Raw genomic sequence first — 18,478 nt, forward strand, 5'->3', positions numbered from 1 at the left:
TTTGCTGGCCTGGAACTCATCAGGTAGTCCAGGCTTGCCTACAGATTTATAGAAATCCACCTGCCTCTGTCTCCTAAGGGCTGGGATTAAAGGTGTGTGTCGCCACACCTAGCAAATAGTGCTCCTAACCCCTGAGCCATCTCTCCCTCTAACACACCTAGCAAATGGTTAATATTTTTAAATAAAAATGAAAAATAAGGGACAGTTTAGAGAAATGAAGAAGCCTGCCCAAGGACACAAACTTGATACACAGAAGGCTGGATTTTGTAATCAGTCTGGCTAGTAAGCCAGCACTCCCAGACACTGCAAGGTAACGCGCGCACACGCATACGCGCATGCACGCACACACGCACGCACGCACATCTACATACTAAACAATTAACAAATTCACTACTCAAGATTGGACAACTGCATGCAATGGCTACTCCCCCCGTACCCAGAAGAATCTGACACCACCCTGGGGAAGAGGCTACAAGCGGCCAGCGTGGGTTACTAATCTGAGGGACAGCAAATGAATCTACTTACACGAAACTCTTCAGTTCACTCACTTTGTTCTTCTAAGACAAAGTTCTATCTACACAGCTTTAATTCCGTTCTCATACTTAGTGCCTCCCTCCTGTCCTCTCATTGTTCTAAGTTCTTTCCATCTCGTTCTCTTCTCCACCTTTGTTCCTTCCTCTCCTCTCCCCGTGACCCGTCTCCATACACCTACACTCTACATCAGCAACACTCTGGCCCTGCCGCTTTCTGGTCCGCCTTCTGGTCCGGTGGGGTAACTCTGCTCGGAGCTAGGAAACCTGCCTCATAGCTTGCCTCACCTGGTATGAAAAAGCCCTTTTTGTTCTAAGTAAGTTGCTTGGGGTGGGGGTGGAGGTCTAGAGTGCCACTTAGGCTGTGAGAGAAAGGGGGGGGGGGGGTCTGACTTAATCTGCACAAAAAGCAAAGCTGTGTACCTAAAGTCCGCCTGGCCTAGGCAGTGTCTCCGTATGGATATTTACCTTAGTTCAGAGGACTAGCAGGTGGTCTGGAGAGCTTATTCTGTCTGCCATTTGTCCTTGGATGCTTTCGTCTGGAGCTGGCCCTGGCTTTGTGTGCTTGCTAAAGGAGATAACTGTAGAAGGCAGACATCTGAATTCTAATGCTATGAAGAATAAGCAGAAAGCCTGGAAGCAGGAAGCCTTGCCTGCGTAACTGTATCCAAACACCTTAGTTGTACATGCCCCAGGAATCCGCACTGTTTAGAAGTTCTTAGGAAAAGAATCAATTGGGGAAGCTATGATAGTGCACATGAAATTCATAGCAGGAAACAGCTGATAGATTCAAAAAGCCAAATAACACCAATACTCCTTGAGCCTTGGCTTCCACTGGAAAGTCCTTGACCTTCTAAGTAATAGCTTTTGTCATAGTCAGCTGAATTCCTGCTTCATATCTCTGTGGCCTGCAGCACCTCTGCACTGGTGAACATGGTGGACCCTCTTGGTGAGCCTTGCACTCTACACTGGTGAACATGGATGGGCCCTCTTGGTGAGCCTTGCATTCTACACTGGTGAACATGGATGGGCCCTCTTGCTGAGCCTTGCACTCTGCACTGGTGAACATGGTGGACCCTCTTGGTGAGCCTTGCACTCTACACTGGTGAACATGGATGGGCCCTCTTTGTGAGCCTTGCACTCTGCACTGGTGAACACGGTGGACCCTCTTGGTGAGCCTGTCCTGGATGTCTGGCCTCCCTGATCCCGTGAATCTACGGTCTCTGAAGTTTATCTTCTCAAGAAACATAGTCTGGCTCTAGCTGCTTATCAATCATTTACAATCAATGGTTCCCTTTACCGATGAGCAAACTAAGCCAGAGAAAGAAGGTGTATACCAGACTCACATACAAGTCAGTAAGGTGTTGAAATGCCAGGTCTTCTCCAGACACCTGTATTTCCTTAAGCAGAGCACTCTTCTTTACTAATTAAATACTCAATATTTCATATGGCAGCATCCACAAAGTTTAAATACTAAAATCTTTTTGTTGTTGTTGATGATTGTTTTGTTGAGATAGGGTTTCCTTGCATAGCCCTGGCTGTCTTGGAACTCACTCTGTAGACCAGGCTGGCCTTGAACTCAGAGACCCACCTGTCTCCCAAATGCTGGGATTAAAAGTGTGAGCCACCAGGCCTGGCTTACTAAAATCTTTTTAAAGGAATAACATAAGCTCTGTTTTTATTAACATGAAATAGCCTTGGCTCCTTTTAGGGATCAGGTAGAACAGACATAAATAAAAATAAGCACAGTTACTGTCAGAGAACATTCAAATACTAGGTTAGAGGTCTTCAGCTTGGGGGTTCGTGTCCCAGAGGAGCTCTGGAAGCATAGGTTCACGTGCAGCAAGTGGACACCAACGTCACGACGAGTCTCGTCTCCCCTGGCATGCACAGCCAAAGATGGCAGTCGTGTGTCCCTGTGCACATGCAGCAGCACAGAGCACGCTGCTCCGAGAGCCCTGGCCATTTCTCCTGTGCAAGATACACAAATAAGTCATTTCTGTAGGGCTGCAGAGATGGCTCAGGGGTTGGGAGCATTGGCTCCTCTCCCAGAGGTCCCGAGTTCAATTCCCAGCCACCACATGGCAGCTCACAACTGTCTATGAGATCAGATGCCCTCTTGGCGTGCAGACATGTATGCAGACAGAACACTGTATACATAATAAAAATAAATAAATCTTAAAAAATAACTTCTTTATAAAATGATTTATAAAGAAAGCTTCTCTGAGGAACAAAAGAGCTTAATCTCATCAATTTCACTGCCATTTTCCCTTCACTTAAAATAATTGGAAAATTAAATGAAAAGCTGATATAGAGTGATGCACTGATTAAGTGCTGCGTTGGCACAGTATGGTTTTTTCAGTAACTGTTAGGCAGTGGCATTACGAAGCACAAAGGAGTTCACTTCTACAATGGGGTTAAACATGTCTTCGTGATTAGAAGAACCTTGACTTTCTGATTCAAAACAAAGGAACTCTAGAAAACCCCCTTTATCTGCTGGGGAGAATCGGGAGCGTAAGGTTATACACAGTGAGATGCTGTGCGGTTTAGAAATTAGTGATCTAGAGAAGGTCGTGACGACAGAGCTCTCCTGAGCACGGAGTGAAGTGGCCATCGGGCCTCTGCCTCGTCTCAGATAATCAATGGAGCCTCATCAAGGGCAGATTAGCACAGCTTCTGTCTCCGGGAGGACGCAGGCATCAGCTCAAGAGGCGTCCTTCAGGGCACTAAGGATTCCAGTCAAGACCTCACACAGAAACCGGCTAAATTACTACAACACAAGTGTGTGGCTTCTGTCTCCCACCCCCACCCAGGGCTGAGGCCTGAGCCTGGTCCCCCTGTATAGCTGGCAAAGCCCTCTGTCACCGATCTACACCCCTAGTCCCGAGCACTTCAGGGTGGGAAGTTTTACCTCCTGCCCCAGCTGAGTGCTGGGATTACAGGTGTGTACCAAGGCCACTCCTCTTTACAGATGTGGCATCTCCTAGGAGCTCGTTTCAAGATCTCGAATGGTTTGAAACAATTTTCAAGATTTATTTACATGTATGAGTGTTTTGCCTGTATGCATTGTGTGTATGTGTGTGTGTGTGGTGCCCAAGGAGGTTAGAAGATGTCAGATTCTGTGGAATTGGAGTCAGAGATGGCTATGAGCTACCTGTGAGTGCTGGAAACCAAACACAGATCCTGAAAACTGAACCTGGGTTTTCTACAAGAGCAGCAAGTGCTCTTAATCTCTGAGCCACCTCTTCAGCCCTATCCCCACTGTTTTAAAAGCTGGGGGGTTTTGTTTGTTTGTTTTTTGTTTTTTGATGTTTTTTGTTGTTGCTGCTATTGTTTGTTTTTTTTTTGTTTGTTTTTTGAGACAGGCTTTCTCTGTGCAGCTTTGGAGCCTTTCCTGGAACTCACTCTGTAGATCAGGCTGGCCTCGAACTCACAGAGATCCGCCTGCCTCTGCCTCCTGAGTGATGGGACTAAAGGTGTGCGCCACCACACCGTTGGCACATCCCATAAGCCCAGCATTCAGGTGGCTAAGGCAGGAGGAGCACAAATTAAGTCTGGGAAGCTGAGAGAGGATGTGAGCCACGCCCAAGGCCAGCCTGCGACACACAGTGACACCTGACTCCCGTCACACAGTTATAGGTTGTCTACAAAGAAAGAGCACACTTCCAGAGGCTGGTGGCGTGACTGAGAGGTAAAGGTGCCTGCCGCCAAGCCCGATGACCTCAGTTGGAGTCCCAGGCACCCACACGATGGAAGGAGAGAACTGATTTCATGGAGAACAATGATCCCCACTTTCTGAAAAGTTGAGCAGGCTTCAGAAAACGCAGAATAAACTGTGCGAGTGTTGTAGTTAAGTTCAGAAATACAAAAACTGCGTTTAAAATTATACAGAGAAGTGCATTTCCACATAGATAGCACGTGACAGAGAAGGGTTCTGCCTGCCTGGCCTGCTCCAGCAGCGGGTTTTAGTGCTGATTTTTCAGTCACGAATACTTAAGTTATATGCACAACTGAAAGCTGGCTTCCCTTTGATGAATCAGAATGCTCTTCGGGATCACACAGTGCTTCAGCGGGCACTGTCACGGTCATAAAACACAGCCCAGGCCACTTTAATTACAGGTTGCCTATGAAGAGAGAGTACGTTGCCAGGGGTTAGTGACATGGTTTTAGAGGGTAAAGGTGACTGTCCCCAAGTCTGATGACCTGAGTTGGATTCTCAGGGACCCACACGCTGGAAGGAGAGAACTGACCCCTGCTTCAGAATGCAGGCAAGTAAAGGTTTAACTAAGTCACTTATTGTAACTTACTTTACACATGTTTAACATTTTGGCTTTGGGACTCTTCAGTAATAGTGCTTTGCTTCCAACATACACACATCCTACAGAGCAGAACGGAGACGACCAATCAGAGCCCCTCCCAGCCACCCCATCTATTCCTGACTCCTCACCTGCATTCATGCATGCTCGCACCTTCTCCTTCACACAGGGCTCTGCGTGAAGCTCACATGGGAAACGGGGCAAGAGAAGCATAACCCGAGACACCTGACTGATCCTGCTCACTTCCGCCTTTCCTCTTCGTGCAGATTCCCAGTCTACACTAGACCGTGCAAGACAGGCAAGCGTGTTTTGTGACATTCTGATAAATGAGTGTTTCCTCTTGGAGCTGGAGACCGAACCAAGGGCCTCATGGAAGCACTCTGCCACCTGCCTAAACCCCAACCACTATAAATGTCTTTAAACTTTTTAAAAATGCTTTTTAAATTTTTCAGATAACTTTTCTATTATCTTCAAGAGGTAGATGTGCAGAGAGCGTAATTAGAAGGGCTTATACACTTGGCAAAGAGTCTAGTTAAAATGATTACATAGGATGCCAACCACTAAGGAAACAGAGCAGTGGGAAAAATCTAAGGAATTAATCTGGGACCAAACAACAACAACAACAACAAAAACAACAAAAAAAGAGGGAAAAATGCTACTATTGAATAAAACCAAAAGAAGAATGAAATTTATTGAGTCCAATCTCTTAAAGCTATTTCAATCCCATTTAAAAGTCAGACTAGAAATTGTGAGACATCTTAAAATAGGATTAAAACAATGACTGGGAAATCGGGTTTTAATGCACAGTCCTGGAAAAGAAAACATTTGGTCCCTCTGACTGCATCTAACACAGAAATGCCGTAATCTGGACATTCTGAGGAGCCTTTAAGTGCTCTAGAGAGTTCTGAACAGGAATTAGATGCATGTGACCTAAAGTCCAAAGCAAGGAAATGAAATTTAGTGAAAATGAAGTCGTCCTTTCCTGTCCCTCAGCTCTCCTGTGCCCCCTCCCCTAAAACACATCTGCATTTTCAGTTCCCTCGCGAGGCTTGTTAATTAATTCTAATTAGGAAATAATAATCTCCTGAACAATCCATGTCTAACAGCTGGGTAGTTCATTCCTCCCAAGTTCAGTAAAAGCGGTATTTCCAAGATAGCAGGGTTCAGAGAGGAACAAAAGTCACACAGCCACAACCCCAGCGCCCGGGAGGCGGGCAGGAGGGAGGCGGGCAGGAGGGAGGCGGGCAGGAGACCAGGAGTTCAAGGCAATCTGCGAGTATGAGCAAAGTGTAGACTCCATGAAACCCTGTCTCAAAAAACAAAAACAAAACAAACAAACAAAACAACCACATTGTTTCAAATCTCACCTAGGAGCTAGAGATTTGCACTTAAGAACACTGGCTGCTCTTCCTTCCAGAGGACCCAGTTTTGATTCCCAGCACTCACTGAGTGGTTTAAAATCATCTATAACTCTTGATGCCTTCTTCTGGCTTCCTAGGGCACAGGGTACAATATGTAGTGTGTGTAATATATGCAGGCAAAAACATATATATATATATATATATATATATATATATATATATATATAAAATAAAAATAAGTTTTAAAAGTCCCATTTAAAAACAGTTCTAGGGCTGGAGAGATGGCTCAGAAGTTAAGAGCACTGACTGCTCTTCCAGAGGTCCTGAGTTCAATTCCCAGCAACCACATGGTGGCTCACAACCATCTGTAATGAGATCTGGTGCCCTCTTCTGGCCTGCAGGCATACATGCTGTATACATAATAAATAAATCTTTAAAAAAAAAAAAAAAATAAAATAAAAACAGTTCTAGTGTTTTGTGTGTGTACATGTGTGTGGGCGTGTACACGTGGAGGCCATCAGTTGTCTATCACTATCCACCTTCTTTCTGGAGACAGTCTCTCTCTCTGATCCCAGAGCTCACTGATTGGCTAGCCTGGCTGGCTCCTGAGCACCTAGGATCCCAGCACCTCCCAGCTTTCCGAGTGCACAGAGCCGTAAGAAAGAGCCTGGCCTCTCCACTCGGGCATTGGCGATTTGAGCTCAGGTTCTTACGCTTGCACAGCCGGTGTTTTACCAACTGAGCCATCTCCCCGGCCTCCTACATCGGTTTTGTTTGTCTGTTCACTGTTTTGAGACCTCTTGTGTAGCCCAGGCTGGCCTTAAACTCAGAAGGTAGCTGAGGATGACCTTGATCTTCTGATCCTCCTGCCTCCACCCCATGTGCTGGGATCACAGGTATGTGCCACCACACTCAGTTTAGGTAGTCCAGGTCTTCATGCACCTTAGGCAAGCACTCTACCAACCTAGCCACATCCTCAATCCCTGCATGATTTTTAAAAGGCTCTTCAATCTATTTATACCAGGAATCTTCAGCTTTGGCTGTGGTGGTGAGAAATGCCTATAGTCCGAATGTTTGGGAGGCTGATGCAGGGGACTAGCATCGAGCTCCAGGCCAACCCAGCTACACATCACAGGAAGCTGTTGCTAAAATGAACAGCCTGGTGCTGTACACCTGCGATCCAGTGAGTAGGAGGTAGAGGCATGGGGATCTGGATCAAAGTCATCCTTAGAAACGTACCAAGTTCAAGGTCAGCATGGCCTATATAAGAAATGTCTAAAAAGAAAAAAAATTCTGTCAGCTAAGTCCTGTTTCAATTTCCAGAAGCAACGGAAAGATACAAAATTAAGAACTAATAGTCAACTCTATGGTATACAGATGGAGGGAAAGACTTGGAGAGTAAGAAGTTAAATGATGCTTTGGTTTTTATCATTTTTAAGCTGGGTTCAGTGGCACATGCTGTTACGTTCATTCTGAAGGCTAAAACAGGAGGATCTTGAGTCTGAACGTAGCCTGGGCTACAATAGCAAATTCAAGGCTAGCCTAGGTTACATAGCAAAACCCTGTTTCAAAAAAGCCAAACAAAAACAACAAAATTTTTTTAGCCAGGCATGGTGGGAGATACCTTTAATTCCAGAACTTAGGAGACAGAGGCTAGCCTGGTCTATATAGTGAAGTCTAAATAGTCTATTTAGGCTAGCCAGGGCTACATATGAAACCTGTCTCAGAAGAAAAAAAAATTTTAAACCTGATGTTACAGGTTTGAATCTAAATGTTCTCCATAAGCTCATGTGGACACTTGTTCCCTGGATAAGTGTCTAATGCTTAAAAACAGCTTTCTGTTTCTAAAAACTCAATCATATTTACAGAAGGAATTTTCACTCAAAAAAGGTAAAGTTTGGGGGCCACAGACCATTTAAGAGGTGGGGCCGGCCTTTGAAGGTTATAGCTGGGACCTGGTTCCCTGGTTCTGGTACAGTTCTCCGCTGCCTATCTGCAATCACGTGATGACCTGTCTGCAATCATGTGATGAAGGGCTGACAGGCCCACGCGTTGCGAACATGACGCCAGTAGGTTTTGCCCTCTGCCCTCCCTCCCCCTTGCTAAACCATTACATTCCTAATGTAATGTAATGTAAGCTGGCCCCCGAGGCCGTCTATTCCCTATCTGGCCACTTCCTTAAGCCCAACTAAAACTCCAAGGTCCAGCTATTAGAACTCACTATTTGGCTACACTGGCTAACGTGTCCAAGCAGGAGTTACCAGCTCAGCTTCTCCCTTTCCTCCTTAAAAACACTTCTGCAAGCTGGGAGGTGGTGGCACACGCCTTTAATCCCAGCACTCAGGAGGCAGAGCCAGGTGGATCTCTGTGAGTTCGAGGCCAGCCTGGGCTACCAAGTGAGTTCCAGGAAAGGCACAAAGCTACACAGAGAAACCCTGTCTCGGAAAAAAAAAAAAAAAAAAAAAAAAAAAAAAAAAAAAACACTTCTGCAGAGACGCCTGCTGTCTGTCTTTGTCCGTCCAGAGGCGGCTCCCCCACCCCCATCCTCTAGGGCAATAAATCTCCTTTGTGCTAAGAACTGGGTGTCTGGGTGTGCTCTCTGCCGACCCTGAGGCCACCTCACATTCCGGTTCCATGGACGAAGCCACCCTGTCACTTCTTCCCCTCTGCCACCAGGAGCCGAAATAAGCCTTTCTGGTCACCATTGTCTCCCCCAGGCGTTGTCACAGCAGTGAGAAGTGACTAACACACGTGCTACTTTGGGCTGCCTTCGACACTGCCCATGGATTGCTGATGCCCACGTTCTGTCGTATCTAACCCTCTCTTCACAGCACGCTGGCATCCTAAGCATGGAATGTTGGTGTAGGTGGTAAACTACTGTACCCATGAAAGGTTTACCTCCCTGTCTCACTGCTCCCCCCTGTGGACTTCCAGGACCCCGGAATGCCCGCTTTTCCCTCAAACTCTGTGCCTCTGCCCACGATGCCTCTCCTCCCACGCCTTTTCTCAACCCCATCCAGTGAAACTATGCCCCGGCCATGAAGCCTCGGCTCATAACACGCTCCCAGCTGATTTCTCCTTCTTTCTAAGACTCTGGAATTTTATTGAAGTATTTACTTTTCTGTTCTAAGTTATTTTTGTAACTCTATCTTTCTCCTAAGTTATAGACAGTGGAAGGTAAGGGCATAGGACACAGCTGGTATCCAAGGCACGTCTAAGTTGAAATAATGATTTAAGTTTTTCCAGAGACTACTTCAAACAGTGTCACTTTATTACACAGAAACACGGGAGCTTGCACAGCTACCAGAACAGATGTTCTCTCTCCCTCCACCTCCCTCACATTCGCTTCCAGCCTCCCTCTCTCCCTCCCGCTCCCCCTCCAAAACTCCCTCTCCCTTGCCCTGGGAGATTATTACAAACATCATAATTATTATGTTAAACAGTTACAGGTTCTGCATTCTTCCCCGACTTACAGATGAAGGAACTGGAGCTCCACAAGGCCGAGTTAACTGTCTCAAGCCTGACATGAGCAAACGCCCGTCTGACCTCAGAGCCGGTGACCTGCTACACTCTTCGGACCTGCCAGGACTGACCAGGCACCAACGACTAAGACACACGACGCCAGTGACAGCTCATTCAACCTTAGTGGCGAACACGCTACCTGCTTTCAGCCACTCTAAAGATTGCCGAGATCAAACCTGACATTTATTACTGCACACGAACATGGAGCACTCACTTGCATAGCTCTATTACTGCTCATGAACATGGAGCACTCACTTGCACAGCTCTATTACTGCACATGAACATGGAGCACTCACTTGCACAGCTCTATTATTGTACATGAACATGGAGCACTCACTTGCACAGCTCTATTACTGCACAGAAACATGGAGTACTCACTTGCACAGCTCTATTATTGCACAGAACATGGAGCACTCACTTGCACAGCTCTATTATTGTACATGAACATGGAGCACTCACTTGCACAGCTCTATTACTGCACACGAATATGGAGCACTCACTTGCACAGCTCTATTACTGCACACGAATGTGGAGCACTCACTTGCACAGTTCTATTACTGCACACGAATGTGGAGCACTCACTTGCACAGCTCTATTACTGCACACAAATATGGAGCACTCACTTGCACAGCTCTATTACTGCACACGAATATGGAGCACTCACTTGCACAGCTCTATTACTGCACACAAATATGGAGCACTCACTTGCACAGCTCTATTACTGCACACGAATATGGAGCACTCACTTGCACAGCTCTATTACTGCACACGAATGTGGAGCACTCACTTGCACAGTTCTATTACTGCACACGAATGTGGAGCACTCACTTGCACAGCTCTATTACTGCACACAAACATGGAGCACTCACTTGCACAGCTCTATTACTGCACACAAACATGGAGCACTCACTTGTACAGCTCTACTACTGCACAGGACGTGGAGCACTCACTTGCACAGTTCGCCTCCTGCCACGTGGAGTTGAAAAACTCAGAGACCATCACAACTATCTGCATTCTGTCCGCCATCAGGAGACTCCTGGCACAGCTCGGGCTCTCTGAGGAATTCTGCAGCAGCAACAGCAAAAGAAAAACGGGAAGAAATAATCTGAGGAGTTAGACTTTCCAACAGCCCCCAAAGCCTCAAAATACTTATTAGAAACCGTGTAAGATTTTGTCTGATACGATCTGACAATAACGGCCGTGATAACAAAAATGGCAGGAAGACAAGTTTCTGTCTAACGTTTACTGTTGCCGGGTTCACGTGGGAAGGAAGAAACTCTTTGCTTAACCGCTAAACCATCCCTCCAGCCCCGCCTTTGCTTCTGGAATATTTGCTTCTGTCTTCAAGCTCAACTTCTTAGTTTCAACTTGTGACTGTCTCCACCGCTCACTCTGTGTGACAGGAAAACCTCCAGAATGTGACGAACAAGACGTAGCACAGTCACCTCCAGATGATGGAGCATGACAGGTTTTATTTTTTCACCTTTGCTTCTCTTCAACTGTCTAAACTTTTCTACAGTAAACGTGTTATTTATACGCTATTTTTAATCTGCGAATAAATGTTTACAAATCCTTTGGCTTCACCTTTTGGGTAATTTGTAGGTTCAAAGACTAGTATTCTGTAGGAAAATCCAGTAATAACACCCAAGGGTTTGTACTCGAATGGAAAAACATGTCTTCCAAGGACAATTTATCATGACAGAAACTCGTCCTGTGCAAATAATAAACCCGGGATCCTAACGTCTTAAACCTCAACTATTTCCCATCTTTGTCGCCTCAAGCAGGGCGCTGCGTCCTGGCCCTTTCCTCCTTTCAAAGCTACTTAACTCCTACTGTTTGCAGGCACTACAGGAATGCTGGAGTTCTGAGGATACGGAAGTGTCAGGAGAGCCGTTACGCCGTGCTTCGAGAATCTGCCAGCAAACACATGTGGACAGGGGGTGACACCGTGGGATGAAAGAGAGCAAGGGGAACAGCAGGAAAAGCACTGACCAGCCATGTGCGGAAATCAGAATGTCCCTGCGATTCATCTGGGGACAATCATCCTCCGTGTATATCTCACTAAAGAGACACACCTAAGAGAGCGACTGCTCCTATTTGTCACCGTTACTATCTTAACGTTTATTTATTGCATGCGGTGTGTGTGTGTGTGTGTGTGTGTGTGTGTGTGTGTGTGGTATGTGCAGTTCCCTGTACACAGAGGCCAGAGGCTTCAGGCATCCTGCTCTACCTCTCACGGCCGGACTCCCTTGAGACAGGACCTCTCACTAACCCCAGAACTAGGCTTAGGCGGGTGGACGGGAGCCAGCAGGCCCCAGCAATTGTCCTGTCTTTATTCCCCACATCACAGGGTCACAGGTGCATGCAGTCATGCCCGCCTTTTCGAATGGGTGCTGAAGAATCCAGCTAGGGTCTTTACGCGTACAGCAAGGACTCTCACCCACTAAGCCATCTGTCCAGCCCTTCTTTATTCACTTGTTATTTGTGTGGTCCTGGGGACCAGTAAATAAACGTTAAAATAATAAACCACAAACCCTGAGCTACATTTTCAACCTTGCAATTTTTTCTTTCTCTTTTTCTCTTGAGATAGGATCTTGCTATGCAACCTGGGCTAACCTTAAACTTGTGGTCCTCTAAAAATCACTATGGGATGAATGAGATGGCTTCGTGGGTAAAGGCAGCTGCCATCAAAAACCCAATATCCAGAGTTCAGCCCCCAAACTTCATGGTGAAAAGAGAGAACTGAGTCCCACAAGTTGTCCACTGCCCCCCACATACATCCCATGGCATGGGTACTCACACACTTACATATACACACGATAGATAGATGGATGGATGGATGGAATGGATGGATGGATGGATGGATGGATGGATGGATGATAGATGATAGATAGATGCAGTTTGCTTGTTTTTTTAAAGGTTTATTTATTATGTAACGGTGTTCTGCCTGCTTGTGAAAAGAGGGCACCAGATCGTTGTGAGCCACCATGTGGGTGCTGGGAACTGAACTCAGGACCTCTGGAAGAGCACCCAGTGCTCTTAACCTCTGAGCCGTCTCTCCAGTCCCATAGATGAGTTTTAAAAATCATTGCAATATTATCAGGTGTGGAACAGTTCAGTTAAGGGACACACGAATGTAGTTGGGAAACATTTTTTGAAAGAGTTCATGGAGAAACCAGGATTTGAACTGAGCCCTGAACTGGGAAAGGAAAGAGAACTCTAAAATGGAGTAAGATGATCTCAGGGTGAAAGTGAGGTTGGTACATGGCATACAGGCACTGCTTGGTAGCAGCAGGTATGTTCTGAACAAGGCATCACTATGGAAAGGAAGCTACAGTGAACCCCAGAGATGTTGATGATGTAATGAACCCAGAGATGTTGATGATGATGTAATGAACCCAGAGATGATGATGATGTGATGAACCCAGAGATGATGATGATGTAATGAACCCAGAGACGTTGATGATGTAATGAACCCAGAGATGATGATGATGTAATGAACCCAGAGATGATGATGATGATGTAATGAACCCAGAGATGATGATGATGTAATGAACCCAGAGATGATGATGATGATGTAATGAACCCAGAGATGATGATGATGTAATGAACCCCAGAGATGATGATGACGTACTTCTCAGTATCCCACTCACTCCTCACAACTCCATGAAACAGAGTGCCAACCTTCTGCACCGAAGAAGGTTGCTTCTTCCTGCTTCTCCCATTGCGTGACCTCACGTAGGGTACTGAACCTCTCTGAGGCTGTTTCTTAAAGCATGATATCTATCTCCCTGTGCATATCTAGGTTTTCTACCTGGAAATCAGTTCCTGTAGGACAGAAACTTCACGTGTCTCCTTATTCTCAACACAGCACAATGGCCCAAACATACTGGTCCTTGATTTATACTTGAAAATATTAGTATCCTGATCCGCCATAACCATAACCATCTGGCGGAAGCCTAACCATCACAAATGCAACCGTCCACTTTCATCATGGCTGCTAAGAAGCTGGACAACACGCGCGCACCCGTGCACGCGCACGCACACACACACACACACACACACACACACACACACACACACACACGGGTGGGCGCACAGATTTTTTTTCACAACCAATCTATAACCCCCATCTATATGCCTTACTTTATACCCATTTCGAATCTCTGCATTCCTTGAAATGTAGGTAACAACACCAATCCTTCCTCACAAGAGAAGACCCAGCCTCCTATGAGGTAAAGAGGATGTAAGTCATCGCTCTGACTTGCCTATCTCTCCACCACAGCAGAGAAAGTGGCCACTGCTCTGTGGGTGCCCTAGAGCAATGGCTCTCAACCTTCTGGATGCTTTGACCCTTTAGACCAATGGCTCTCAACCTTCCCAATGCTGCAACGCTTCCTCATGTGGTGGTGACCCCCAACCATAAAATTATTTCCATTGCTACTTCATAACTATAATTTTGCTACTGTTATGAATTGTAATTTAAATATCTGATACACAGGATATCTGATATGTGACCCCTGTGAAAGGGTCATTCGACTCCCAAGGGGTTCTTGACCCACAGGTTGAGAACCACTGCCTTAGACTTTACCAACGCCACTAAACACTGGTGGCGTCTGCTTCTCCCTTGTTCACCCCTACCAGGTCTTCCTTCACCCTCCCTCCAAAGGACTTTCATGCAACACTTGAATGTACTGTTGGGTACAGCTGCATGCCTCTAGTCCAAGCTTCTAAGGAGGCTGGCTGATGCAGGAGGATCTTTAAAAAAAGAAAAAAAAAATCTCGAGCTCTAGTAGTTAGAATTATGGGCATCACCCAACAGCTAGATGAATGAACTCCCTGCTGCCCAGCTGAAGATTTCCAGAATGGGCTTGCACAAGTTTTCTTTGCTCTCCTGCCCCTCAGGTTCCCACATTACTGGGAGTCCTTCTAACTCGCTGGGTGGTGGTGGCACATATCTTTAATCCCAGCACTTGGGAGTCAGAGGCAGGCAGATCTCTGTGAGTTCGAGGCCAGCCTGGTCTACAGAGCGAGATCCAGGACAGGCTCCAAAAACTACACAGAGAAACCCTGTCTCGAAAAACCAAACAACAACAAAACTCCTAACTCCACAGCAGCTGCATACATGAGGAAAACATCTGCAGCCTCAAAGACACGAGGTTAGCATCATGATTCAGGGGCACTGTGCCGACAATGGGTCTTGTTATTTAAGATTTAAAAAAGGCAACTGGAAATTATGAAATTTGCAGGAAAATTGATGAAACTGGAAAATTAGATATTCAGTGAGGTAACCTGGGAGCAAAAAGACAAACACCTTGTGTTCTCTCTCGTATACACAGCCTAGCTTTAAGTGTTGACATATATGTATTAATGTAGAGTGAGCATTGAGTAGGGGCCGGGAAATCAGAAAGGAGGCCACAGGAGGGAGGGGAGTGGGTATGACCACCTGTGACCCAAGAGCACCAGGGGGCACGCTGGGAGTGAATGGTGGGTATAAACGGCAGGAGGGTCCAAGTGGAGACGTGGAGCAGGGACTTGGAGGGTGGACGAACCATAACTACGTGGGGAAATGCCGACCTGTTATTTTGTATGCTAATTTAAAAATAAATTCAGGGGTTGGACTCAGTTGGTAGATGGCTTGCCAAGCATGGGCAAGGAAGGCATGGGTTCGAGCCCCAGCACTCCTTAAACCCACATCATAGTGGCCCATCCCCGTTACCTCAGCACCCAGGAGGTGAAAGCAGAGGGATCAAGAGTTCAAGGTCATCCTTGGCCACACAGTAAGTTCAAGGCCAGTTGGCGGGACATGAAACTTCGTCACGAATTAATTAATTAATTAAATTAAAATAGAATGAAAAGCTACCCTAAAGACAACTTAATGAAACTGCTCAAAACCAAATAAAATGCTGCAGGGGGCAGGGACTTTGAAGTCACAGAGAAAGAAGTGAGCTTGGAAAACACTGCATCTAAGCCTGTTTAAACAGCCTTGGAAACCAGCTCTTTCCACAAAGACTGACTCTGGAACTCACGTCATGCAAGTGACCCATTCACAAAAATGACAGACTCTGTGAAGTAATATTAGGCTGGTTTAAAACAGGAGGAAGCTGCAGACAAATTTCTATTTAGCCAAATCAGTTTCGACTTACAAAGCAACTTACTAGCCGGCAATACAAAAAGAACTTCTCCACCTCCCAATCCCGGTGTCCTGTTTTTCCTTTACCAGGCAACCCTGTGACTCTCACTTGGGCTGACACTCTAATCCTTTCCTAGAGTATACAGAACTTAGAGGCAAAAACTGTCTCTTCCTCTTTCTGTTCGCCTTCATTAAGTCCTTCACATTACCCTCCAAGTGACCAGAAAAGCTCTCAAGGTATCTAGAAGAGAAGGCTAAATGACCATGTGCTAACATTTCAACCTCCACTGACCTGTGCCAGCTCTCTGTGGCTCCCTTTATCTCCACTTCACAGCTGAGAAAGCAAGCAGAGAGTGTCCCCAACTTGCCCGGAGTACAAGCTAATAAACAGGGTGGAACTGGACTCCTGGCAGCAGGCTCCAGATTGTCTTAGTAAGATGAATTCCCATACCGCAACAAGAAGCAACTAGGATGTTTTGGTAGCAATTTATAGAGCAGGAAACTGATGTCTTGAAAAATAATCATAGTCACACTGCTAGACATTGGTGGCTCCGGGTATGTCCGCTGCAACGCACAAGCTTCTAATGACTAACAGTTTCGAAAGGGTCCTTTCTTGGAACTACGAATTGAGATGGGGAAGGAGGAAGCTAAAAAATAAGATAAGGATAGGCGTGTTGCCACACACACCACCACCACCACGAAAGCCACTCTTATCTAATTGCAAATCAGTCCCAAGAAGATGCCGGCTTGGGAAGCAGCATTCTAAACCCCAGGCCCTTAACGCCACCCGCCTGCTTCTGATACCCCAACTCCACAGACAGTCCAATCCCTTTTCCTTACTTTCCCAGCCCCTACCGCACAGGTGCGGGGGATGCTCCTCTACCCACCCCAAAGGTTCGGCTGATGTTGTCCATCTTGCTGGCGACCTGTTGGAAGAGCGGGTAGCAGGTCTGGCAGAGGCGCACGGGCCGAGCGCTGCGCACCAGACACCCGGTCAGCTCGGAGCTGCTATTGGCGAAGTCCATCAGCATCTCCCGGCACTCGGGCTCCAGATCCGGCAGGTCGGGGGGTAGCAGCGTCAGCGGCCCCAGACCTCCGCCCTGCAGCAGAGACAGGGTCAAGTCCTGCACCTCCAGCAGCTGCTGCTCCGACAGGAGGTCCGCAAAGCCCGGGTGCCGACTGCTGCCGAAAGGGAGCGCGCCCAGGGCGTACCTCCACCGCAGCAGCTGCAGCAGCAGCAGCGCCCGCAGCCACCGCGACGGCCACCCGCCGCGCAGCTCCGGCACCGCGTCCGGAGCCATCCCCCGGCCGGCCAGCACCAGATCGCTCACCGGGTTCCTCCGACAGCCGCCGCTTCCGGCTTCGACCGGCGCAGGCCCTAAGCGAGGTCACGAGGTGCGTGCGTCACGGCCCCGCCCACCTGCCGGCGGAGGCGCCCGTGATGGAGCGCGCCGGCCGGGCCATCGGCTGAGCTGCAGGTTCTGCAGGACATGCCCCGCCTCTCTCCCGCACGCTCCAGATCCTGCGGTTCCCTGCGTTCTAGAAACCTGCAGAGACCCGCCCGTAGGCGGGTGGGTTTGGGCAGGTGTTTGTTTGCTCTCCGGTTTTCTTCACCTTCTCTGGAGAGTGGATAGCATCTTTTGGCAGTTACTGGTTTTGGAATTTGTGGCTTCCCTGCTTTAATTCTTTTAATTCTTAACCGTCTACCCGGACAGAACTTCCTGCAGTGATGAATATAGTCCTTGTCTTAGTAGGGCAGCCACTGGCCACATGTGGCTGATGAGCCCTTGAATTGTAGCTACTACGATTATAGAACTGAATTTTCAATATCTGACCGGTGGCGACCGTGCACGACGCGGGTCTGGGTAGAAACTGAAGTGACTTCAGTGTTTTAAACCCTGAGAAATCCTGGGCAAGCCGCTCAACTTAAGACCTTCTTTCATTTGATTGTGTGCCCAGGGACATGTTAGGGAACGCTCTAGCAAATACATGACAGCCGTGCAGGGCTGCAAAAAGAATTTACGCTTATGACCTAAAAGACTTTTTTTTTTAAGACAACATCTCATTTAAGTAACCTTTGCTGGCCTATAACCCCCTATGTAGCCTACTGGCCTCAAACTCACAGAGGTCCACCTACCTCTTCCTCATGAGCGCTGGAATTAAAAGCACGCACCGCCATCCTGCTGGTCTGGAAAGCCATTTCCTAACAAGTGTCTGATGAACGACTTGGTGGAAGACTTCCTTCCCAGCTGTTCTGTCACCCAGCTTTCCAGGTTGAGAGTTTTGGTTTGTAAGTGCAGAGCTGTTGCACTAACCCCACGGTAGCTTAGCATCTTGATTTGTTCCTGAAGGGTCTTGGGACTTTTTACCCCATCTGTTTGGTTAATGCTTTGTGCTCCTAAGTTTGGTTAGGTTGTTCAGTTTTGCGTCATGTTTTTGTAACCCATAAACTGAACAGTAGGATAGATGTTTTGTGTAACAATAAATGGGCTTCCAAATGGAAAAAAAAAAATAAGCTGTGTTCATTTACTCCAATACCATTATGTAACTTTTATGTTTTCCCATGGATACTAATTACTTTCCCGTTGTGATAAAATATCATGACCAAGGCGACTT

General features: G+C 47.0%; 1 protein-coding gene across 1 annotated transcript in view; it reads right to left on the reverse strand.

The window, feature by feature from the left end:
- The window catches only part of Ostm1 (osteoclastogenesis associated transmembrane protein 1), a 30,360-nt gene extending 13,136 nt beyond the window's left edge, over positions 1-17,224 (reverse strand). The window contains exons 1-2 of the mRNA XM_059272465.1: positions 16,750-17,224; positions 10,680-10,794 (exon numbers count right to left, since the gene is read on the reverse strand). Coding sequence (XP_059128448.1) covers positions 10,680-10,794; positions 16,750-17,163 — 529 coding nt within the window. The 5' untranslated portion in view covers positions 17,164-17,224. The remainder of the gene's footprint in view (positions 1-10,679; positions 10,795-16,749) is intronic.
- Between the last annotated feature and the right edge of the window lie 1,254 nt (positions 17,225-18,478).

The sequence above is a fragment of the Peromyscus eremicus genome, chromosome 8b (genome assembly GCF_949786415.1).
Source record: "Peromyscus eremicus chromosome 8b, PerEre_H2_v1, whole genome shotgun sequence".
NCBI lineage: Eukaryota > Metazoa > Chordata > Mammalia > Rodentia > Cricetidae > Peromyscus > Peromyscus eremicus.